This window comes from Eulemur rufifrons, chromosome 6, assembly GCF_041146395.1.
Source record: "Eulemur rufifrons isolate Redbay chromosome 6, OSU_ERuf_1, whole genome shotgun sequence".
NCBI classification, from domain to species: domain Eukaryota; kingdom Metazoa; phylum Chordata; class Mammalia; order Primates; family Lemuridae; genus Eulemur; species Eulemur rufifrons.
The window spans coordinates 54972516-54997758 of record NC_090988.1 but is presented as its reverse complement, the minus strand read 5'-3'; the positions used below and the strand labels follow the sequence as shown (position 1 = coordinate 54997758).

The 25243-nt window shown below is 36.1% G+C and overlaps 1 protein-coding gene across 9 annotated transcripts in view; it reads left to right on the top strand.

Moving 5' to 3' along the window:
* Nucleotides 1-25243, top strand: part of NUP98 (nucleoporin 98 and 96 precursor) — a 106760-nt gene that overhangs the window by 40920 nt on the left and 40597 nt on the right. For all 9 annotated transcript variants that reach the window (XR_011233698.1, XR_011233699.1, XM_069471078.1 and 6 more), the window contains 8 exons: nucleotides 2253-2386; nucleotides 6150-6337; nucleotides 12719-12835; nucleotides 15228-15526; nucleotides 18623-18736; nucleotides 19234-19372; nucleotides 23332-23509; nucleotides 23955-24119. Coding sequence is in view for 7 of the 9 variants with exons in the window: in XM_069471078.1 (XP_069327179.1) it covers nucleotides 2253-2386; nucleotides 6150-6337; nucleotides 12719-12835; nucleotides 15228-15526; nucleotides 18623-18736; nucleotides 19234-19372; nucleotides 23332-23509; nucleotides 23955-24119 (1334 nt within the window). In the remaining 2 variants the exon portion in view is untranslated. The remainder of the gene's footprint in view (nucleotides 1-2252; nucleotides 2387-6149; nucleotides 6338-12718; nucleotides 12836-15227; nucleotides 15527-18622; nucleotides 18737-19233; nucleotides 19373-23331; nucleotides 23510-23954; nucleotides 24120-25243) is intronic.

Here is a 25243-nt window from a genome sequence, read left to right as displayed (position 1 = left end):
CTAGCTCACAGAAACCTCAAACTCCTGGGCTCAAGCAATCCTCCTGCTTCAGCCTCCTGAGTAGCTGGGATTACAGGCACGCGCCACCATGCCTGGCTAAATTTTTCTATATATTTTTAGTTGTCCAGCTAATTTCTTTCTATTTTTAGTAGAGACGGGGTCTCACTCTTGCTCAGGCTGGTCTCGAACTCCTGAGCTCAAACGATCCACCCGCCTCAGCCTCCCAGAGTGCTAGGATTACATACGTGAGCCACCTCGCCCGGCCACAATTCAGAGTTTTTAAAATGAGTAAATTGGCTGTCAGGTAACAAAATGACCAGTGAAGATTAGATTTTTCTAAAATTTTTCTTGCATCAGTCGCCATATGCTATTAATATGTAATAGTGTGTATCAAAAAAAACACACTTTTCTATATTTTTTGCTTGCCTATAGTCTTACATTGGGTTTAGGAACTTTCTGAATACAAATGATTGACTGTATGCTCTGTAAATTGATAACTCTTAGGTTTCAGATCCTGAATAAATTTGTACCGTTTTCTTAAATATCAACATAACATTGTTTCAGCATATAATGAATACATGAATTTTAAGAAAGCTTTGTTTGACTAAGGTGAATCCACATGTTTTTCATTAATTTAGCTATAACTGCCTATTCTGTTTTTGTTGTTATTACTGCTTTTGTGTCCCTGGTCTCCCATTGTGAGAGTTTTCACAGGGTTTTGATTATGGCACTTTTTAAATGTGGATTATCTTATTTTGGCTTTAGCCTTATTTCTCAGTGTTTATAAGGAAAAAAAAGCAGTATTTGAATCTCTAAAATGACTTTAGTGTGATTTGATTTTTATTGCTATTTCGAAAAGGTTTATTTTATCTTGCAAAGAGGTTTCTTCATTAGTCAAGGTATACTGCAAGTGGTTTTGTTGTTTTCTTACTTTTTACAATTGTAGGTCATGAATATAGTCTTCATCATTACTTGTGTCTGTTCCCTAAATTCTCTGAAGTTGGTAACAAATGTTCTTATACTTTGAGAGAAAATTAGACTAACTAGGTGATCTTTTATTCCTTTTAACTTATGCTTAATTAAAATATGAATATTGGCCGGGCGCGGTGGCTCACGCCTGTAATCCTAGCACTCTGGGAGGCCGAGGTGGGCGGATCGTTTGAGCTCAGGAGTTCGAGACCAGCCTGAGCAAGAGCGAGACCCCATCTCTACTAAAAATAGAAAGAAATTATATGGACAGCTAAAAATATATATAGAAAAAATTAGCCGGGCATGGTGGCGCATGCCTGTAGTCCCAGCTACTCGGGAGGCTGAGACAGGAGGATCACTTGAGCTCAGGAGTTTGAGGTTGCTGTGAGCTAGGCTGACGCCACGGCACTCACTCTAGCCTGGGCAACAGAGTGAGACTCTGTCTCAAAAAAAAAAAAAATAAATAAAATAAAATAAAATATGAATATTAAATGTAAATAATCAACATGATGTCATAACAACTTTTCATTGTTTTTGTGCTGCTATCTTCCTTTATATCCTTGGTTATTCTGGAATTTTCACTCATTAAATCAAAGATACTTCTATATTTCTACAGTGAAACTAATTGTCATTATAAATTTTAGTAACTATATGACCCACCATGTTGATGTGTTGCAAATTTTACAAGTTTTAACTTAATGCTGGGTACAGGTTGTTTCCAAATCTTGACTATTACAGGATAATGTGCAGTGAGTATTTAGGAATATTTCTTTATTTTGTTTCTAGTTTAATAAAGTCCTTGAGTTAAATTTCCATGATTAAACTTATTGGGTCAAAAAATATAAAAACACTACTTGCTCTGTGTACTGGTGTATTGTTTTCCTTAGACAGATTAAACCAATCTGTAATGTTTCTAGAGGTCAGAGACTATAACTTTTCTTTTTTACAGTTGTACCAGTGATAGTGAGGTAGATATAAAATATGTCTTCAAGTTTAACTTTTTCATTTGTTTGATTAGTAGTGACAGTATCACCTTTTAAGTGAATTTACATGTGTGTTGTAAATCTTATTAAATGCCTCTTCATATCTTTGACCCGTTAGCTTATTTGATTCTTCATTTTCTTCATTGTTAGCTCCACTGTCCCACCCCACCCTCTAATGATGCTATTCAGTGAGTCTAAACATTTTAAAGACCACTTCTCTAAAAACTGTGTGTAGTTCTCTGCTAGAAATACATTGGATCCTTAGACTGAGGTTTTTTTTTTTTCCTTTTCTTTTGAAAGCTCTGACAGATCCAAATGCTTCTGCTGCCCAGCAGGCTGTTCTGCAACAACACATCAATAGTCTAACATACTCACCTTTTGGAGATTCACCTCTCTTCCGGAATCCAATGTCAGACCCTAAGAAGAAAGAAGAGGTAAATTTAAGAATGCTTCTGTAAAATATCTTCTGAGAGAAAAAGAAACTATACATGCAGGTTGTAACTTCTTGCCTGTATAGATTAAGGGATTAAGCAAAGCTAGGTCTAATTAATTTTTTTAGGACATTATTTCAGTAGGCTGGGGTAAATTATTTTTGTTCTATCTGGAAGACAGCGTGGCAAATAGTGAAATGAGAACTAGACTGAAGGTCAGGGCAGGCTGAGGGTTTTCAACAGCCCAGAAATAGGGCTGATACCATGGTTCTCATTTTATAGTTAAGCAAACTAAGACTCAGAGAGGCTGACTTTCTTCAAATCATAATATTCTTTTTTTTTTTTTTTTTTCTTTTTTTTTTTTTTTTTGGGACAGAGTCTCACTCTGTTGCCCGGGCTAGAGTGCTGTGGCGTCAGCCTAGCTCACAGCAACTTCAAACTCCTGGGCTAAAGAAATCCTCCTGCCTCAGCGTCCCAAGTAGCTGGGATTACAGGCATGCGCCACCATGCCTGGCTAATTTTTTCTATATATTTTTAGTTGTCCAGCTAATTTCTTTCTATTTTTAGTAGAGACGAGGTCTCACTCTTGCTCAGGCTGGTCTTGAACTCCTGAGCTCAAACGATCCATCTGCCTCGGTCTCCCAGAGAAATCATAATGTTCTTAAGTGGTAAAGTCAAAATTGTACTTCCTAATTTCTACATAGCTTGTCTTAATCTCTTACAACTCTAGTGGCAAAGAAATGATCTTTTGTTCGCTGTGGTATGGTGTTAAAAATATGCTCTTTGGTCTGTTTGATCCTTATTTCACTACTTAAAATCACAGTCTGTGAAACATTTGGAAAGTCACTTTGCCTCTCTGAATCTGTTTCTTCAGCCATAAAATGTGAATAGTAACATTGCAGTTTTGAGGATTAAATGAGATAATCTATACCTGACCCATATTCGGTCATTCAGTATACAGAAATTATTATTCAATCATTTATCCCTCAGCTGTTTTTCTTGGTTTTTTTTTTTGTTGTTGTTGTTGTTGTTGTTGTTTTGTTTTTTCAGACAGAGTCTCACTCCGTTGCCCAGGCTGGAGTGCAGTGGTGCAGTCATAGGTCAAGAAATCTTCCTGCCTCCATCTCCTGAGTAGCTGGACTATAGGCAGGCACCACTATGCCCAGCTAATTTTTTTTTATTTTTTGTGGAGTTGGAGTTTCATTATATTGCCTAGGCTGATCCTGAACTCCTGGACTCAAGCGATTCTTCCACCTGGGCCTCCCAAAGTGCTGGGATTATAGGCATGAGCCACAGAGCCCAGCCTGTTTGTTTGTTTGTTTGTTTTTCCTGAAGACTTTATTTAAAAGAAAAAAAAAAAAAACAACAGATGAGGTCTTGCTGTGTTGCCCTGGTTGGGTTGAATTCCTGGGCTCAAGCCATCTTCCCACCTCAGCCTCTTGAGTAACTGGGACAACAGGTGCAGTGGCCCAGTAGCTGATTCTTAAGTTAATCTTGTGAGCCATATATAAGAAGCAAAATATGAATATGAAAGTACTTTATAAAGTGCCGTGTAAATATAAGTTGTGATCAGAGGAAAAGTACACGTTATTCATGCAGCCTAATTTTAGGTGCCTAAACACGTGCTAGGCACTGTGTTTAGTTCTGAGGATACAAAATGAAAATAAACAAGAACTTACTCTCTAAGAGCTTCCTATCCAGTGAGGAAGATCAGACCTGTAAGCATTTAAATTACTCAAGGTCAATATAATATATGCAATAATAGAGAGAAGTGCCCATCAACTGATGAATGGATAAACAAAATGATGTATGTCTATGTGATGGAATATCATTCAGCCATAAAAAGGAATGAAGTACCAATACATGCTACACCTGGATGAACTTTGAAAACATGCTAAGTAAAGGAAGCCAGCCACGTGATTCCATTTATATAACATGCCCAGAATAGGCAAATCCATGGAAAAAGAAGGCAGATTCATGGTTGCAAACGGATGAGGGAAGGACTTGGGGAGGTATAGGGTTTCTTTTTTGAAGTGATGGAAGTGTTCTGAAGTTAGATAGTGATAGGTTGTACAACCTTGTAAATATACAAAAAAACCACTGAATTATATATGTTAAAATGGTGAATTCTATGTTATGTGAGTTTTATCTTAAAATATAACAGGGAAGTGCATAGATGCTTGGGTGAATTTGTTATTGCTTTATTTTCAGAGGAGGTAACATTTAATTTTTTTGGATGTATATGTAGAAATTGGCAAGTCTAGGTCAAGCATACCAAGAAAGGGCATAGAATTGTGAAAAAATCACAAAAATCTGGGAAGAACAATGATTCATTGTTACTGAAGTGTGAGCAGTCTGTGCACTGAGAAAAGGAGAATATATTGTGACAGGCTAGATATGCTGGACATTGTCATTTGAAGTGATTATATAATTTTATATATACTATTCAGAAACAAAATATGGAACATGCTGAAGATGCTTTAGAAACATAGTAGAGGTGCCATCTATACCAACCTGAAATCTTAATTTAGTTGTGTCTCCACTTGTAGTTTCCTTAAGAATCAGGAAAAGTAACTTTATTTTTATTCCCAGTACATAGTGTTTGTCTCATGGTAATTGTTAATGTTTATTGAAAGATGGATAAATATAAATTAATATGTCTTTTCTTCAGAGGCATTTGGATTGCATAGAAATTAAATGTTAATTCATCACTGAGTCTATTTTTCTTAAAACATGAGATTTTTTACTTAATTGAAAAGTAATGTCTATGTCTTAGGATTTTTGTGGTATCATTTTTTTCTTAACATTTTTTATTAACATTCTTTTCATTGTTTTGCAAAGCAAAACTATTGCAAGCTACATTCTCTTTCATAGACTGAAGATAATGGGCAAAGTATATTAATATCCTGTGTTAGTACATTTTAATTTACAGAACACTTTTCAAATTCAGTATCTCAATTGCATTTAAACGATGTCAAAGAAATCTGTTGAAATGGGGGCTAGAAAGATGAGTAAAAATCAATTATAGGCCGGGCGTGGTGGCTCACGCCTGTAATCCTAGCACTCTGGGAGGCCGAGGTGGGCGGATCGTTTGAGTTCAGGAGTTCGAGACCAGCCTGAGCAAGAGCGAGACCCCATCTCTACAAAAAATAGAAAGAAATGATCTGGACAGCTAAAATTATATATATAGAAAAAAATTAGCCGGGCATGGTGGTGCATGCCTGTAGTCCCAGCTACTCGGGAGGCTGAGGCAGAAGGATTGCTTGAGCCCGGGAGTTTGAGGTTGCTGTGAGCTAGGCTGACGCCACGGCACTCTAGCCCAGGGAACACAGCGAGACTCTGTCTCAGAAAAAAAAAAAAAAAAAAAAAAACAATTATAGAGAAATACATTGCTGAGCATCCCAAATCTGAAATCCAGAATCCTCCAAAATCCAAAATCTTGAGCTCAAAGGAAGTGCCCATTTGAGGCATTTTGGATTTTTGCATTTGGAATGCTAACTGGTGAGTATAATTGCATATATTTCAAAGTCTGAAAGTCCAAAATCTGAAACACATCTGTTCCCAAGCATTTTTGGATAAAGGATACTCATCCTGTACAAAGTTGGGCGTTAACATCTTTGTTTTATGGGAGCTGAGAGTTCAAGAATTATCTAGAGGGTGAATAGCAGAAATGAGGTTTGAATTCTGGTGTTCTGATTTTTAAGGCCAATGCCATACATTTCAGTTAAACTAGAACTGTCCTTGATGCTTTGCTTTTGTTTTTCAGAGATTGAAACCAACAAATCCAGCAGCCCAGAAGGCTCTTACTACACCTACCCATTATAAACTGACACCCCGCCCTGCCACTAGAGTCCGACCAAAGGCATTACAAACAACAGGCACAGCCAAGTCACATCTCTTTGATGGGCTGGATGACGATGAACCATCCCTAGCCAATGGAGCGTTCATGCCCAAGTGAGTTGATTTTTGTAAACATAAATACAAAATATTAATAAACATGTATATAATTATTTATTTAAATGTATTACAAATGTAATGCACTTTGGTTTCTTTTTTTTTAATTTGAAAAGTAGGGAACATCACAGAGAAGAATAAAAAGGACCTAGGTAATCACTTCAGGGGTAACCTTAGTTAACATAAATATTTTGTATAAATAAATAATAAGTATATTTTGATGAATATACTTCTAGTTTACATATGCATGTGTTTTTATTTAGAGAAATTAGTCCCTTTTTTAACAAATCAAAATGGTTAAACAGATTAAGAACATTTCTTTTACATTACCACATAAAAATTACACATAGAACCAATAATAAAATAATTACACAGAAAAAATACAAGGAAGTATGTGGAAGAATTGTTGGTAAACATAGAAAATTATACTTAAGTGAGGCTTTAGAGCAGATATGCCATGGAATGTTGATATATGCATTTCAAAAAAAACCCTGAAGAAAATCATATACCAAACTGTTAACATCATTTAACATCAGGAGAGGAAATATCAGGGTATTTCATTTCTGGATTGTTTATATTTCTAGGTACATAGCTAGACAGACAGACACAGACATATGCACAACCACAGGCTTTTTTAAACAACGTATGCTTTTCTAATTAGAAAAAAGGTTTGGGGTTTTTTTTAAGCTTTGGAGAACAAATGGGAATTCATCGTTCTCAGTTCTTTTTGAGTGTTAATAAGTTGAAAACATTACAGCTCCTTTCTTTCCTTAAAAATATGGCATACTGCTTCTTCACAAAAGAGGGAAGGTCCAGTTTTACGTATTTCTTAGAATATCAGTAAATGATTTTGAAGGCAGAGACTATGTATTCTTCATGTCTGTCCTAGTATTTTGCACACTGTTTTGCACAGAGTATGTGAAGGGGGCTTGGATGTACCAGTTCAACCATCAGGTCAGTAGCTCTCAGGGCAATTTCACAGTGTTCTTAGGATGCGCAAGCACGCTATACAAATAGAAAGGATTAGGGTGGGGATATGCATTTTGCTAGTTGATACCACATGACCTCCTTGGTTTCACTTCTGTGGTGTTGCTGTCAACAGTCCTAAAGTATCAGAAGCATTTTACATAGTTGATCCCTTCCCTCCTCCTTGATTCACTTTCTTAATTGGCTTCTAGGACTCTGTACTTTCCGAGTTTTCTTCCTGCCTCACTGATTGCTTCTTGTCAGTTGTCTTTGCTAGTTCTTCTTCTTCCCAAGCTCTTTAAATTGAAATGCCCTGGACTCAATTCCTTTCTTTTATTTCTTTTCTTTTTTTTCTTTTGTTTTGAGACAGGGTCTCACTCTATTGCCTGGGCTAGAGAACAGTGGCATCATCATAGCTCACTACAACCTCAAACTCCTGAGCGCAAGCGATCCTCCCACCTGGGTCTCCCAGAGTGCTAGGATTACAGGTGTGAGACACCATGCCCAACCTTGTCCTTTCTTTTATTAGCACTCTCCACCTTCTTACCTCCTTTTTTCCCTTTTTATCCCAGCACTTTTCATCTTCTAATATATAATTTATATCTTTTTATTTTTGTTTTCTCCCTCTAGAAGACAAGCTCTATATAGGTAGGGAGTTTTATTTTTTTCTGACATTTAAAATACCCAGAACAGTTCCTGTGACATAGTAAGTGATACATAAATGTTGAACATATGAACGGATCTTAGGAGGCATAAATGGAGCTAAATAGTAATAGAGAATCTCCCAGCTATACTCCTATAACCAGTTATGGGAGGAAGGGGCTTAAAAATAATGATTATGTATGAAGCTCAAGAAATAAGAGTGTATAGGAATTACAAAAGTCTTTCAACTTTCTGCTGCAGCTTTTCAGTATTGAGTTGTTAACATCTAGAATTTAGTATTAACTGTACGTAGCTATCTAAAGGAAGTGGCACATGCCTCTATTCTCTTCCTGAATTTAAGCCTTGGATCACCACTTTATGGCTCATCAAATCGATGCCATATTATGTCACAGATAGTAAAGGATTCCTGAGGGATTTAGTCGATATGGCCAGCACTAGAACAGTACTCTGTTCATTCTGAAAGGTGAATTTGGTAGATTGTCAAGTATATGAGAACCTTGCTGGTGCCAAGTCTTTTTCCATTTGTCTTTCATCTGGTCAGGGGACATATCCTACAGAGCAAGCCAGTAATATTATTATTTTTTTTTTTTTTTTTTTTTTCTGAGCAGAGTCTCACTCTGTTGCCCAGGCTAGAGTGAGTGCCGTGGCATCAGCCTAGCTCACAGCAACCTCAAACTCCTGAGCTCAAGCGATCCTCCTGTCTCAGCCTCCCAAGTAGCTGGGGACTACAGGGCATGCACCACCATGCCCGGCTAATTTTTTTTTTCTATATGTATTTTTAGCTGTCCATATAATTTCTTTCTATTTTTAGTAGAGATGGGGTCTCGCTCTTGCTCAGGCTGGTCTCGAACTCCTGAGCTCAAACGATCCGCCCACCTCGGCCTCCCAGAGTGCTAGGATTACAGGCGTGAGCCACCGCGCCCGGCCAGTAATATTCTTTATTCTAAATCATAAAATTTGGAAATATTCTTTAATATCTCTATTCATTCCTTCAACAATGTTTGTCAAACATTTGTTGAGAGACTTCTAAGCGCAAAGTGTGATGGACATTCAGAATACCACTGTGAAAAAGATTTGTCCCTCTGGATTGAGTTCACAATCTATGGGAAAACAGTACTCATAAGTATGACAAGAGACAAAGAGAAGTAGAACTTGCCACTAGAGGAGAGACTAATAGAATAATCAAGGAAAGCTCAGAAGATGTGTTGTTTAAACTGAAACCTCATAAACAAGTAGCAATTAGCAAGGTGAAGATGGATAGGACAACTTGTCAAACAGAGAGGATATTTTGATATGTTTCTGGTTTGCATATATATTTTTAAATAGATATGATTTTATTTCCCAGTGTTCTTTTTCAAACATCACTTAATTGAATGGTAATCTATCATGTATTTATCAAGTTAGGTTTTGTTGGACTTCCCTATTCTTTGGCTTCTTGTGTCTGCTTTTTGTACCTGTCTCACTTAGTATTTCTGATCCCACTCATTTTCAGTTTTGCTTGACACTATTTTTATGTTTCATGTTTAGTGCCTTGTTTTCTAGTTGTAGGTATGTTCTTCATGTGAAATATTTAATCCCTCCTCTACCCTCCCCTTGTTTTAGTCCCTTCCAGTTATTTTTTCTGTAATGTTCAAATTGTCCCACCATTGGCCAGCAAGAAGCCCTTTTAGGTTGGCGGCCAAAACATTTCCACAGGCCTTAGTAGTGTTTGGTAACTTCCTTGCTTGTAGGATTCAATCTGTAAAATTTGGTCCAGGATTTTTGCTCTCTGTGTTCATGAGTTAGATTGGTCTGATGTTCCTTTCCTAGAAAGTCCCTACCCAGTTTAGGTATAAGGGTTATATAGACCTCATAAACAAATTGGAGAGTGTTTCCTGTTTCTATTTTCTGGGGAAGGTTTTGTGTAAGATGGTAATTTTTTTTTCATCAAATGTTTGGTATTGATTAAGGATATTCGGGTCTGAAGTAGTATTACTAAGAAGGCATTTTTTTAAAAAAACGAATGATTCAATTTAAGAGTTATAGAATTATTCAGCTTTTCTATTTTTTATATTTTGAGTCATTTTTGGCAAGTTCTATTTTTATAGTGTTTGTTCAACTAATTAAAGGTTTTAGATACATTGATGGAAAGTTGCTTAAAAATATCTTCATCTTGGCCGGGCGCGGTGGCTCACGCCTGTAATCCTAGCACTCTGGGAGGCCGAGGTGGGCGGATCGTTTGAGCTCAGGAGTTCGAGACCAGCCTGAGCAAGAGCGAGACCCCATCTCTACTAAAAATAGAAAGAAATTATATGGACAGCTAAAATATATATATAGAAAAAATTAGCCGGGCATGGTGGTGCATGCCTGTGGTCCCAGCTGCTCGGGAGGCTGAGACAGGAGGATCGCTTGAGCTCAGGAGTTTGAGGTTGCTGTGAGCTAAGGCTGACGCCACGGCGCTCACTCTAGCCTGGGCAACAGAGTGAGACTCTGTCTCAAAAAAAAAAAAAAATATCTTCATCTTTTTTATGTTAGTAGAATCTGTAAGGATGTCTCCTTTTTCATTCCTGACGTTGGATTTTTATTGTACCATCTCTTCTTCTCTATCAGATTGGTCAGATATCTACCAGTTTTATTGGTAATGTCAAAGAATTGATTAGTGACATTGATGTTCTCTATTCTATGATTGTTTCCTATTTCATTAATGTTTTAGTTTATATATTTTACTTTCATTAATATTTAATTTTATCTTTACTAGTTTCTTCTGCCCCCTTTGGGTATTAATTTTCTTTCCTTTTTCTAAATGGGAGTTTAGTTCTTTGGTTTCAGCTTTCCTTCTTTCAAACGTATGTACTTAGAGATATAAGTCTCCATTTTAGTTTACCTCTATTTTTTAAGTTATCTTTTCATTAATTTCTAGATTTAATGCAAAAATGGTTGATTTCAAGCCTTTGAAATTTGAGACTTGCTTTAATGGCCCAACATAATGTTAGCGTGTAGATGTTCTTTGTGTACTTGAAAAGAATATGTACTCTGTAGTGGCTGGATATGGTGCTCTTAAATTAGGTTAAGTCTGCTAATCATTTAGGACTTCTGTATACATACTGATTTTGTTTGAGTATTTTAGCTTCTTTTTTTCTTTAACTTACAGTATCACAGAAAAAACATCTGCAGGCTTCCTATCCATTTTAATATTTAACAGCCTTTATACATGTCTTCCTGAATCAACTTGTGATTGACCTAAGTTATTTTTTGCTTTTTAATTTTTATTGTGGTAGAACATACATAACATAAAATTTACCATTTTTAAACCATTTTTAAGTATACAATTCAGTGAGCTCCTGAGCTCAAGCCATCCTCCCACCTCGACCTCCCAGAGTGCTAGGATTACAGGCATGAGCCACTGCTCCCGGCCAGTGAGTTTTTAAGTGGAGGTTTATTAAGATCTCTTCTACATGGTTCTTCTGCTTGAAGCTTGTGTACCGTAAGAGGTTCTTGCCTTAAGTAATCCTACTGTACAGAATCCTGAACTTTTAGGTATTTGTGATCATTTGCATCATTAGATATCTGAGTTTATTTTTATTTATTTTTTATTTCAGCATATTACAGGGGTACAAATGTTTAGGGTACATATATGTTGCCTTTGCCCCGCCGGAGTCAGAGCTTTAAGTGTGTCCATCCCCAAGACAGTGCACACCGCACCCATTAGGTGTGAATATATCCATCTCCACCCCTCTTCCGAATATCTGAGTTTTTTACTCCCTTACTTTCTTGTCATCTTTAAAAAAAAATCTTTCTCAGCTAGGTGAGGAGGCTTACACCTATAATCCTAGCACTCTGGGTGGCCAAGGTGGGTGGATCATTTGAGCTCTGGAGTTTGAGACCACCCTGAACGAGAGCAAGACCACATCTCTACTAAAAATAAAAAAAATTAGCCGGGTGTGGTGGTTGTGTGCCTGTAGTCCCAGCTAGTTGGGAGGCTGAGGCAGGAGGATCACTTGAACCCAGGAGTTTGAGGTTGCTATCAGCTGTGATGATGCTACTGCACTCTAGCCAGGGCGACAGAGTGAGACTCTTGTCTCCAAAAAAAATTTAAAAGTAAAAATTAGTAAAATCTTTCTCATTTAGTCAACAACTAAATGACCTGTTTTATTCAAGATAGCATGCTGAATTCTATGGAAGAAGCAATCATATTAATAAATCCTGCCTGCCAAAAAAAAGAGAAAGTATTTATTTAAACTAAGATGGGAAGAGAGAGAAAGCAGTTACAGAGAAAGACTTACATAGAAATAATTCAAATACAAACATAGTGTGGAGTGAACTAAGCCCCTGGATAAAGTGCCCAAGGGGTTCAGAGGAGAAGGATTTTCAAGGGGATTTCTTGTTTTTTGTTTGTTTGTTTTGTTTTTTAAGTTAAGAGACAGAGTCTCATCTTTTGCCCAGGTTGGTCTCAAAACTCCTAGCCTCAAGCAGTCCTCCTGCCTCAGCCTCCCAAAGTGGTGAGATTACAAATGTGAGCCATCACACCCAGCCCAGATTTCCCGCTTTGATTTGAATGTGTTTAGCTTTATTCTTTCAAACAGCAGAGTGTAATATTTTTCAGGCCTTATGTCCTGGTTATAAACTTCTAGGAAGAATTTATAAATGAAACTTCTTAAGTCATTTTTAGGTACACAAAAGTTGAGCAGAAGTGTACTTCTGGACTTCAGTTTTTAAGATATGTCTGTGACATAACTGTATGCCTGAGTTATTTTTTTCTTTTGGTCTTTATAGAAAGAGCATTAAGAAGTTGGTTTTGAAGAACCTTAATAATAGCAATCTCTTTTCTCCTGTTAATCGTGATTCAGAAGATCTAGCCTCACCATCTGAATATCCAGAAAATGGAGAGAGGTAAACTGAATTCTATTTTTAGTTGCTCTTAGTAGAGAGCCCTACTATTTTGAAGAGATTCTGAGGTTAGAATTTTATGAAAATTTATAAAGTTTGATGAATGTTACATAGAAATATTGCAGCTTATGAGCACTTAGAAATCAAATCACATTTTCCTTATTGAGTTCTTTTGACCTTAAAATTATTGGAGTTCTGACTCAGTTCTGCAGAACTATTTTGGTATCCATGTATAATATATTGTTTTGGACGTGGCTAGCATGCATTTGACACCCTTTAAAATGAGGGATATTTTGTCTGTGATGATTATTAAAGTAATAAATACTCATTGTAATAAACAAAAAAAGTCAGTATAGATTATATAAAGGATGATGCAAAAGTGTATATACTAATTGTTAATATTTTGGTATACATTTTTTAACATTAGGAATTTATTTATAATCATACTCGTATAGATACACTGATACACTGTAAAAATTATGCATGAATGATATATTTTGTAACATGATTATTTTCTTTTATTATAAATGCCTTTCCATATCTTTATGAATATACCTGCCTCTTTCATGTATTTTTTTTTTGTCTGAAAATATATTTATTTTCACTTAACTTTTGAGTATATTTTTACTTGGTATAAAATTCTAGGTTGGCATATTTTTCTTTCATCTCTTTAAGGATGTTAAATCATTGTCTTCTGGCTTCCATAGTTTCTATTGAAAATCATGTGTTTATTTTTGAGACATGATCTTGCACTATTGACCAGGCTAAAACGCAGTGATGTCATCATAGCTCTCTGCAACGTCAAACTCCTGGGCTGACATGATCCCCGTGCCTCAGCCTCCCAAGTAGCTGAGACTCCAGGCACATCCCACAATGCCCTGCTAATGAAAAAAATTTTTTTTTTAGAGATGAAGTCTTGCTCTATTGTCCAGAGCAAGACTCCTGGCCTCAAGCAACCCTCTCACCCCAGCAACCCAAAGTGCTAGGAGTATAGGCGAGAACCACTGTGCCCAGCCTGCCTCTTTTTTAGCGATGATTGCATAGTCATTGTGAATGTAAGATGACTCAACCAGTGCTCTGTTCGTGGGCATCCAGATTATTTGGTATTGTTCTATTCAAAATGATGCATCAGTAACAAATCCTTGTATATACATATTGACACTCCTGTATTTTTCTGTTTCGAAAAAATTCTGGTTTGATTTTTTTCATTAACAAAGCATTCTCTAATACCTTGGAGATTGCAGTTTTAAAAATCTAAAATTTTTTACTTTTTTTTTTTTTTTTTTTTTTTTTTTTTTTTGAGACAGAGTCTCACCCTGTTGCCCAGGCTAGAGTGAGTGCCGTGACGTCAGCCTAGCTCACAGCAACCTCAAACTCCTGAGCTCAAGCGATCCTCCTGTCTCAGCCTCCCGAGTAGCTGGGACTACAGGCATGCGCCACCATGCCCGGCTAATTTTTTCTATATATATTTTTAGCTGTCCATATAATTTCTTTCTATTTTTAGTAGAGGTGGGGTCTCGCTCTTGCTCAGGCTGGTCTCGAACTCCTGAGCTCAAACGATCCGCCCACCTCAGCCTCCCAGAGTGCTAGGATTACAGGCGTGAGCCACCGCGCCCGGCCAATTTTTTACATTTTTAAATCTTATTATTAACCACCAAGCATATCAATAATCCCACATAGTAGAACATACTTTTTTTAAAAAAACCAAAGTTGAGATGCTCAGTTCTATTCCTTTGTGAAAGTAGCAGTTAAAGGTGCGGAAGCTAGAGTTACACCTTTGTGTTAAAATCTTGACTTTAGTACTTAAATGATGTTTTGATGTTGGGCAAGTTATTTTATTTTATTTGGGAGATAGAGTCTTACTCTGTTGCCTGGGCTAGAGTGCCATGGTGTCAGCCTAGCTCACAGCAACCTCAGACTCCTGGGCTCAAGCAATCCTACTGCCTCAGCCTCCCGAGTAGCTGGGACTACAGGCATGTGCCACCATGCCCGGCTAATTTTTTCTATATAGTTTTAGGTGTTCAGCTAATTTCTTTCTATTTTTAGTAGAGACAGGGTCTCACTCTTGCTCAGGCTGGTCTCGAACTCCTGAACTCAAACGATCCTCCCACCTCAGCCTCCCAGAGTGCTAGGATTATAGGCATGAGCCACCTTGGCCGGCCTTGGGCGAGTTATTTTTCTATGCCTCAGTTTCCTTTTCTATAAAATAGAGACAATAATTATAACCTATTTCACAAGATTACTGTAAGTATTAAGTCAATTTTTAATACATGGAACTATCCAGAACAGTGCCAGACACTTAGTAAAAGATCAGTAAGGGTTAACTTTTATCATTGTTATTACTACTAAAAAGGGCTAAGATATTTGTGGGTTTTTTTTTTTTCTTCCTTTTCAGATTTAGTTTCCTGAGCAAACCTGTTGATGAGAATCATCATCAGGATGGAGATGATGATTCTCTTGTGTCACGTTTTTATACTAATCCTATTGCCAAACCCATTCCTCAAACTCCGGAAAGTGCGGGAAATAAACACAACAGCAGCAACAGTGTGGATGATACCATTGTTGCATTAAACATGCGTGCTGCTTTGCGAAATGGGCTGGAAGGAAGCAGTGAAGAAACCTCTTTCCATGATGAGTCACTGCAAGATGACCGAGAGGAAATAGAAAATAATTCTTACCATATGCATCCAGCAGGTCAGATTCAGATTGATACATGGTTAATCTCTTGAGATGTCACTTGTTTGTCACAGATTTTCAACATATTGGAAATCAGCTATGTGAACTTCTAAATGTTTTTATTGTATTTTGTAGAGGTTAATATTTAAACACTTTTTAGTTATGTTTTAAACTATTCACATAGTTTTTTAATCTTTGAAGTAGGTAAAATGGATAAAAGCCTTTAATTATCCTGGTGTAGTTTAAAGAGCCCAAATTTTATAGCCAAAGAGATTATCATGATAACTTTTCCTAGCTTTTTAAACTCAGATAAATTGCTTACTAGTTTGTTAATTAAAATGAGAGTAATAATTATTTCCTGCTTTATAAGGTTATTGGGATTTGAGTTACATTACGTATATGAACCACAATGCCTGACATTTATAGCCCTTCAAAATGGTGGCTGTTGCTGTGGTTATCACCTCAGTTTTGTGCTTCCCCCCCACCTCCCACAACAAAAACTAATCCATTAAGTAATATAAATTACAAAACTGGAGTGTCTCGATCTTTTGCTTTTTTTCTGTGTTGACATAACATCTCATTTGAGTTTTGGTAAATGTCATTACTTTTTTTTTTTTTTTTTTTTACCAAGGTAAAATTTATATGCAATGAAGTTCATAGATCTTAGGTGTTCATTTTGATTAATTTTGACACATATATATTATATTCAGGTATCCAACCCTCCAATCAAGATAAGGAACATTTCTTTCACCCTGGAAAGTCCCTTTTTGTCCCCATTTCCAGAAGTTAACCACACTCCTGGTTTCTGCCACATAGATTACTTTAGCCTGTTCTTAAACTTCATATAAATAGAATTATACTATATATACTGTTTGTGATTCAATATAATTTTTATGAGATTTTATCCATGTTGTATATATTAACAGTTGGTTCTTTTTATTGCTATGTAGTATTCCATTATGGAAATATGCCACATTTTGTTTATCCATTCTCCTTATTAATGAACATTTGGATTGCTTTTTTTGTTTTGATTTATTTTGTTTTTGTTTGATTTTTTTTTTTTTTTTAGAGAGAGGGTCTTGCTCTGTCACCCAGGCTGGAGCACGGTGGCCCAATCATAGCTCACTGCAGCCTCAAACTTCTGGGCTTAAATGATCCTCCCACCTCAGCCTCCTGAGTAGCTGGGATTACAAGCACGCACCAACACACCTGGCTAATTTTTTAAGTTTTTTGTAGAGACAAAGTCTCTCTATGTTGCTTATGCTGGTGTTGAACTCCTGGCCTTAAGCAATCCTCCCCCGTCTGCCACCCAAATTGCCAGGATTACAGGTGTGAGCCAGTGTGCCCGGCCCATTTGGGTGGTTTTACAGTCCTTCTTGAAGTCTTTGTAAAATTATTCTATATCTAGTTATCTAATTGCCTTCATATGTATCTTCTGCCCACTTGATACCCTAAAGAAACTTTGTACTTTCACATTAAAAATTGCAAGTAACGTATCTATATTTGTGTGTATGTGTACATGTGTATCTACATGAACTTATTATGGTACTACATCTTTTTTTCAAATACTCAGTCAATAAGTTTTATATTGTTTGTGTTTTCTCACTGACCTTGTTTGCTTCCACTCAGTTTATAGCTCCCTTGCCAGGGGAACTCAAATGGCCCTCTAAACCTGGCCAGTGAAAAAGCAAGTATAAAAGTGGGCATTGTAGGAACTTGGAGTTTGATATGTTGTCAGTTAAATACTTTTCTCTCAGAGAGCAAGTCAACCTGATAATTTAATTACAAATGAGAGAAGGAGTGATTAGAATAAGCATACCAATGTGTTCCACTATATTTGTTGAGTTCTTTTTTTGTTTTTTGTTTTTTTGTCTTGTCACTTTTTGTCTTTACTTTTGGATGAATGTATGCTGAGACCCTTTTCCACTTTAGTATTTCTTTTCCTTTGGCCATCAGATATCACTTAGGTATCCCCAAAATCTACATATTTGATGCTTTTCTTAGTAACACTAAGTGCAGGGCTGTAAGTTTCCATTTTTATATGGGACTTTTCTCGTGCAAATTTTTCTTTTTTATTTTAGCTCTCTATTTGGGAATATAAACTTGAGAGATGCAAGAAGTTTATGAGAGGCTATAAAATAAAATATTGGGTTTAGGTTTATCTCCACTTCTACCACTAAATAACATTGCAAACCAAGGCAAGTTATTTCCACCTTGGGTTTTGGTATACTTGTGTATAATAAAATAAAAGGAAAAGTGAATTAAGTAAGTCTTTCCCAGAGTACTTTATGGAATGCCTTTTATAGCACAGGATGTTAATGGGTGTCTTTTTAAAAATGTGTTCCGTGGTTAATTCTGGAAAACACTAAGTTAAGAAAAGTTTAATAGACTTCATTATATTGCAAGCTTTTAGAGTCTATGATATGCTATAATATGTATGTTCCTCAAACTTATTTGACTATGAAGCTTTTAGAGAAAAAGCAAAACACATAGTTACTCCTGGAAATAGTGTTTGTTAGAAAACCAGTTTGGGGCCAGGCGTGGTGGCTCACACCTGTAATCCTAGCACTCTGGGAGGCTGAGGTGGGAGGATTGCTTGAGCTCAGGAGTTCAAGACAAGCCTGAGTAATTGTGAGACCCTGTCTCTACTAAAAATAGAAAAAAATCAGCTGGGTGTGGTGTTGTGCACCTGTAGTCCCAGCTGCTCAGGAGCCTTAGGCAAAAGGATAAGATAGCTTGAGCCCAGAAGTTTGAGGCTGCTGTGAGCTAGGCTGACACTATGGCACTCTAGCCCAGACAACAGAGCGAGACTCTGTCTCAAAAAAAAAAAAAAAACCCCAAAGAATACCAGTTTATAAATATTATTTATTATTATATATTTTCTCATTTTATATAATAACTTAGTTACTGATTATTTCAGGTAATTTTTTAAATACTAATTTCATAGAAAATTTTTAAGAAAAGAGTGAAATATGATATATTACTGAGAATTTCTCTACCACAGGATAATTTGTTCTCTTTTCTACTATGATGCATTGTATAGTTTCTATTTTTATTAGTAAAATTAATAAATAATAGTTATTAATTAGTAGTTTCTAATTTTTTTGGTCACAGGCATTGTTCTCACTAAGGTTGGTTACTACACAATTCCATCTATGGATGACCTTGCTAAAATTACCAATGAAAAAGGAGAGTGCATTGTCTCTGACTTCACTATTGGTCGTAAAGGTAAGTGTGAGTTTAGGAGAAAGTCTATAAAGCAGATATTTGTACCTTGTTTTTGTAATGAAGGGAAGCTCTTGATAGCTGAGTTGTTTTTGCCTACGTTTGGGCCCACCCTAGCCTGAACAGTGGATACTTTGGCAAGTAACAAAGCAAGACTCATATAACGTTCTTTGGGCTTAGGTACACCTATTTGGTGTTGATAAATATTTGGGTCATTGCAATTTCCCACAATTAAAGAAAATACTAGAAATACCAAGAAATACTAAGTGAGAAAATTGAATAATTTACAAGAGAAGTGTAATACATAGGTTCAATTTCATATTAAGTTATTACAGATACTTTTCTTGGAGCAAAAATCTCGTCTTGCTCTATTGTATTAGAAAAGGCCTCAGACATTTTAACTCATGGAAGGCTAGGTTCTAAGGGTTGTATGTATAGCATCATTATAGATATTTGACTTCATACAGAATGAATTTTTAACCATTTGCTCTCATTTTCAGGTTATGGTTCAATCTACTTTGAAGGAGATGTGAATTTGACTAATCTAAATTTGGATGATATTGTGCATATCCGAAGGAAAGAAGTGATTGTCTACTTAGATGATAACCAAAAACCACCTGTTGGTGAAGGACTAAATAGGTATGAATTTATGTACATGTATTTCCACAACTTGCTTTTCTGACTTATTGTAGAGTATAATTATTGATTCTCTACTTTCTCTTAAAGGTATAAATCATAAAGAAATGCTTCACTATGACTTTGGAACTCACTTTTTTCTCCCAATATTATTAGGTTCAACTGCTTGTTCCAAAAACTCTTTTTTTTTTTTTTTTTTTGAGACAGAGTCTCACTCTGTTGCCCAGGCTAGAGTGAGTGCCGTGGTGTCAGCCTAGCTCACAGCAACCTCAAACTCCTGAGCTCAAGCGATCCTCCTGTCTCAGCCTCCCGAGTAGCTGGGACTACAGGCATGTGCCACCATGCCCGGCTAATTTTTTCTATATATATTTTTAGCTGTCCATATAATTTCTTTCTATTTTTAGTAGAGATGGGGTCTCGCTCTTGCTCAGGCTGGTCTCGAACTCCTGAGCTCAAACGATCCGCCCACCTCGGCCTCCCAGAGTGCTAGGATTACAGGCGTGAGCCACCGCGCCCAGCCTCCAAAAACTCTTTTTAATAGTATTTTGAGTGTTTCCTGTTTCTGTTGTAGCCATACTTAATTCTCTCATTATTTTAGTGTGAGATTCTAGCTTTTAATATGTCTTCAGGCAGGTGAAAGGGCCGTAGTTAAAATTGTTTATCTTTATAACCTACCAAGCCTGAATCATGAAGAAATGGAAAGTCTGAGTAGACCTAGTAACCAGATTGAGTTAGCAATCAAATACCTTCCAACAAAAAAAAGCCTAGGACCAGATAGCTTCACTGGTGAATTCTCTCAAACATTTAAAGGAGAATTAACACTAGTCTTCTTCAAACTCTTCCAAAAAATTGCAGAGAGGGGAACACTTCAAAATTCTCTTTTTGAGGCAAGCATTACCCTGATTCTAAAGCCAGTCAAAGACACTATGAGTAAAAAAAACTACAGACCAATGTACTTAATGAATATGTTAATGTGAAAATCATCACTAAAACCCTAGCAAACAGAATTTCATAGCACATTGAAAGGATTGCACATCATGATCAAATGAGATTTATTCTGGAATGCAAGGATTGTTCAACATATGAAAATCAATCCATGTAATACACTACTTTAACAGGATAAAGAAAAAATGTTATAATAACACGTGATCATCATAATTGATGCATAAAAAGCATTTGGCAAAATTCCATGCCCCTTTTTAATTAGAAACATTCAACACACTAGGGATAGAAGGAAACTGTCTCAACATAATAAAGGCCAAATCTGAAAAAACCCACAGTTAACATGTTGAAACACTGAAAGCTTTTACTTTAAGACAACAGAAGGATGCCTGCTTTTGCCACTTCTCTTAAACATGCCAATGCAAGTTATAGTCAGAGCAGTTAGAAAAGAACAAGAAATAAAAGGCATACAATTTTGAAAAGAAGAAGTAAAATTTTCTTTATTCTTAGATGACATGATTGTGTATGTAGAAAACAGTAAAGATTCCACAAAGAACTTGTTAATACTTACAAACAAATTCAGGAGAGTTACAGGATACAACATCAACATATAAAAATCAGGGGCATTTCTATACACTATGAACAATCTGAAAAGAAAATTAAGAAAACAATTCCTATTTACAGTAGCATCAAAAATAATAAAATACATAGGAATAAAGTTAACCAAGGAGGTGAATAACTTGTATACTGCAAACTGTGAAATATTGCTGAAACAAATTAAAGAGGACACAGATAAATAAACAAATCATGTTTATGTGTTTGAAAACTTAATGTTTTTAAAATGTCAATACTACCCAAAGTGATGTACAAATTTAATGCAATCCCTATCAAAATCCTAGTGGCATGTTTTGTAGCCTTAGAAAAATCTATCCTAAAATTCATATAGAAGCCAGGGACCCTGAAAAGCCAAACAATGTTGAAAAAGAACAATTTGGAGGTCTCATACTTCCCAATTTCAAAACTTATTAGGAAGCTACAATAAACAGAAATGTGATGCTGGCATGACGACATAAATGCCAATGGAATAGAATATAGAGCACAGAAATAAAACCTCACATACATGGTCAAATCATTTTCAACAAGAGAGTAAAGATCAGTCAGTGGGGAGATGACAGTCACTTCAACATGGTGGTGGGGAAACTGGATATCCACATGCAGGAGAATTAAGTTAAACCCTTACTTTATACCATTACACTTTACTATACAAAAATTAATTCAAAATGGATCAAATACTTAACTGTAAGATCTAAAACCATAAAACTTTTAGAAGAACACATGAGGAAAAGTTTCATAACATTAGATTTGGCAGTGATTTCTTGGATAGGACACCAAAAAATATAACCAACAAAAGGAAAAATAGACAAGTGGTGCTACATCAAACTGAAAACCTTCTGCACAGCAAAAGACAAAATGAGTGAAAAGGTAACCTACAAAGGGAGAGAAAATACTTGCTAATCATATATCTGATAAGGGGTTAATAACCAGAATATAAAGAATTTCTACAATGTAACAACAAAAATAGTAACAAAAATTAAAAATTGGCAAAGGATTTCAGTAGACGATTCTCCAAAGATGATATACAAATGGCCAATAAGCACATGAATAGATGCCCAGCATCGTAATCATTAGCGAAATGCAAATCAAAACCACAATGAAATACCACACCTATTAGGATAGTTACTATTTTAAAAAAAATGAAATTAACACATGTTGGCAAGGATATGAAGGAATTCAAACATTTGTGTACTATTGGTGGGAACGTATAGTGATATAGCTGCTATGGAAAACAGTATGGGGTTCTTGAAAAAATTAAAAGTAGAATTACTGTATGATCCAGCAGTTCTACTTCTGGGTATATAGCCAAAAGAATTGAAAATAGAATCTCGAGAAATATTTGCACACCCGTGTTGCTTGCAGCACCATTCACAATAGCCAGTAGGTACAAGCAACCCAACTATACGTTGGTGAGTGAATGGATAAACAAAATGTGGTATATACATACAACGGAATATTTTCAGCCTTAGAAAGGAAGGAAATTCTGACAGATGCATGGATGAACCTTGAGGAGATTATGCTAAGTGAAATAAGCCAGTCACAAAAAGACAAATACTATATGATTCCACTTATGAGGTATCTGCATAAGTCACAAAATAGAAACAAAGTAGAGTGGTGGGCTGAGGGAAGGGGAAAATGGGGAGTAGTTGTTTAATGGGAATAGAATTTCAGTTTTGTAAGATGAAAAAGTTCTGCTGATTGGTTATATAACAATATGGATATCCTTAACAGTACAAAAATGTACAGTAGAAATGGGTAAGATAATAAATTCCATATTATACCTTTTTCTCACAATGAAAAATAGTTGTGAAAAAAACACCTATTATGTGCTAGTCACTGTACTAGATGTGAGGCATGCAAAATGAATAGGACACACCACTTGAACACTGTTATTGATATTAGAGTGGTACACTACCACAATTGCAGTCATCTTCATACTCATTATTTAATGATCCATACTGTGATGTTTCTGATACTTCGTTCTGTAAACATTTGTTCTTATTAAATGGTAGTAGCTGTTTTTATTACTATTGGAAGCATGGTATCACTATAAGACCTACACTAAGATTTGGATCTTACCACAAGCCTGTGACCTAAACAGCTTAGTCAAGGATTCCTAGCTTAAGAGTTATTAAAATTAGATTGGAAATAATTGATATACTGCGGTAATTTGAAATAAATGCAGTCTGACTCTAGAATCAGATCAAGTTCAGCTATATGTGGATGACTCCTTGCTCTTAAGCTTATATAACATGGGAGGCAAGACTCAAGTTTATGAGACAGGTGCACAATAATTCCAAGGTAACATAGCTACCTTTATTTGCTATTTATATTATATATGTGTTAGTTGGCTTTCTGGTATTAAAATATGATGCATTTACACTTTACTTGGTTATACTTTACAGGAAGGCTGAAGTTACATTGGATGGAGTTTGGCCAACAGATAAAACATCTCGTTGTTTAATAAAGAGCCCAGATCGCCTTGCTGATATCAACTATGAAGGGAGATTGGAAGCAGTTTCAAGGAAACAGGGAGCTCAGTTTAAAGAGTACCGGCCTGAAACTGGTTCTTGGGTATTTAAGGTATAGTCACTTAACTCATTTCTGAGTTTTCTAAACTGTAGTTGGAGTCATAAAATGTTTGTGTTGGAAGAGATCCAAATTCTCTTTGTTTTTATAAATTAGAAAACGGATGTAGGGATGCATCATGATTTGCTCCAAATTACATACCTAGTTAAAACTCAGCAGCGATGAACTGTTATAAACTCTGTGGACACATGAGTCAAGTCCTCTATCCCTTCCTATGAGCATTTAGATACATCTCTAAGATGTGTTTTTTTTCTAATGTGTGTCATCATTAGAGACTTCAGTAATTCATTAGGCAGAATTCTTTGTCTCTTTGTTATCTCTCCCTTTTTTCTTTCTTTTTTCTTAGGGTAATGCTGCAATATTGCAAGGACAGATATTGTGGAAACTTCCGAAAAGAACAATGTTAAAATTTATTTTATTGGGCTTTTCTCTTCCTTAGGTCTCCCATTTTTCTAAGTATGGTCTTCAGGATTCTGATGAAGAGGAGGAGGAGCATTCATCCAAAACTAGTACAAAGAAGTTGAAGACTACCCCTTTGCCTCCTGCAGGCCAGGCTGCCCCTTTCCAGATGGCTCCTAATGGCAAACCTGCACCTCCACCCCAGGTAGAGAAAGGACAGTGAATTTGAATGGAATCCGTGATACACGAGTTGAAACCAAGTCATGCAACTAAAACAAAGCTGTTTTATGACTGCTGGAACTTTGAAGAGTACAAATGTATTGCCAGTCTCTTGAGACAAGTACAAGGGGAGGGTGTGAGGTGGTGCAGGCATCTGTCTTTTACTTAAGAGATTTAAAGAATTCTCTTGCTGTTTTGGATCATTCCTCTTGAGATTGTCATTCTTAAACACCGGCCTCTCTCTCATTTGGACTTGATGAATTCTCTGCTCAGTGATCGACATTTGCTTATGTGGGTTGATGAAAAGTAAATCCTACTTTTATTGACTACCTGATGTGCAGTTTAATTTTTTTCTTTACCTCCATGGTTTTAAAAAAGTTAAACTAACTTTCTGCAAAGGTTTTTAACTCCATTTTCTTAAGTTGTTTGCTAATGCTTCAGGCAGGTTCTTGATATTTTATTTTATCAATACATAATTTTTATGAAAATAGATAGTTTTGGAATGTAAATGAATTATTTGACTTCGGGAGAGTAGGGACAGCGCTGTTGGTTGCAATTACTTGTATCATTGATACAGGATTTCTTTGTAAAGCATCCTCTACCTCTCAGCTGCTAAAAGCTGGACCTCAGAATTTTCCATGCTACAGTTCTTATGGCTGCTGAAATGTGTGGTTTTTATTTATTAAATAATCTCTTTAGAGGCATTTTCTGGAGAATGCGTGTATGTATGTTCATGTTTGCACATACCAAGTGAGGGAGGGTGGAGGGTATGATAAATGTGGGAAATTGGAACTATGTTGAGTTTTATGTTTATAATCTTTGTGGTATTTAGAATGCCCCTAAGAAATCTCCACTGCACTAATTAAATGCTGTAAATAGACTTGGTTTTCCAGTTATCCATGTTCATTTCATCTGAATCATGTCTTTTATTTTTCTTTCCTAAGTGTTTTTTGATCTTACATTATATATTTCTTAGGAAAAGAGTCAGATGGCCTTATTTTCTAATTAAAAGTAATATGTAAGGATCCTAAAGAAACCTCTTTTCCAGTTTGTCCAGCTGGAAAAGAAGAGCTTCCGCTGTGGACAGGAAAATTTATGTAGTCTTGATAA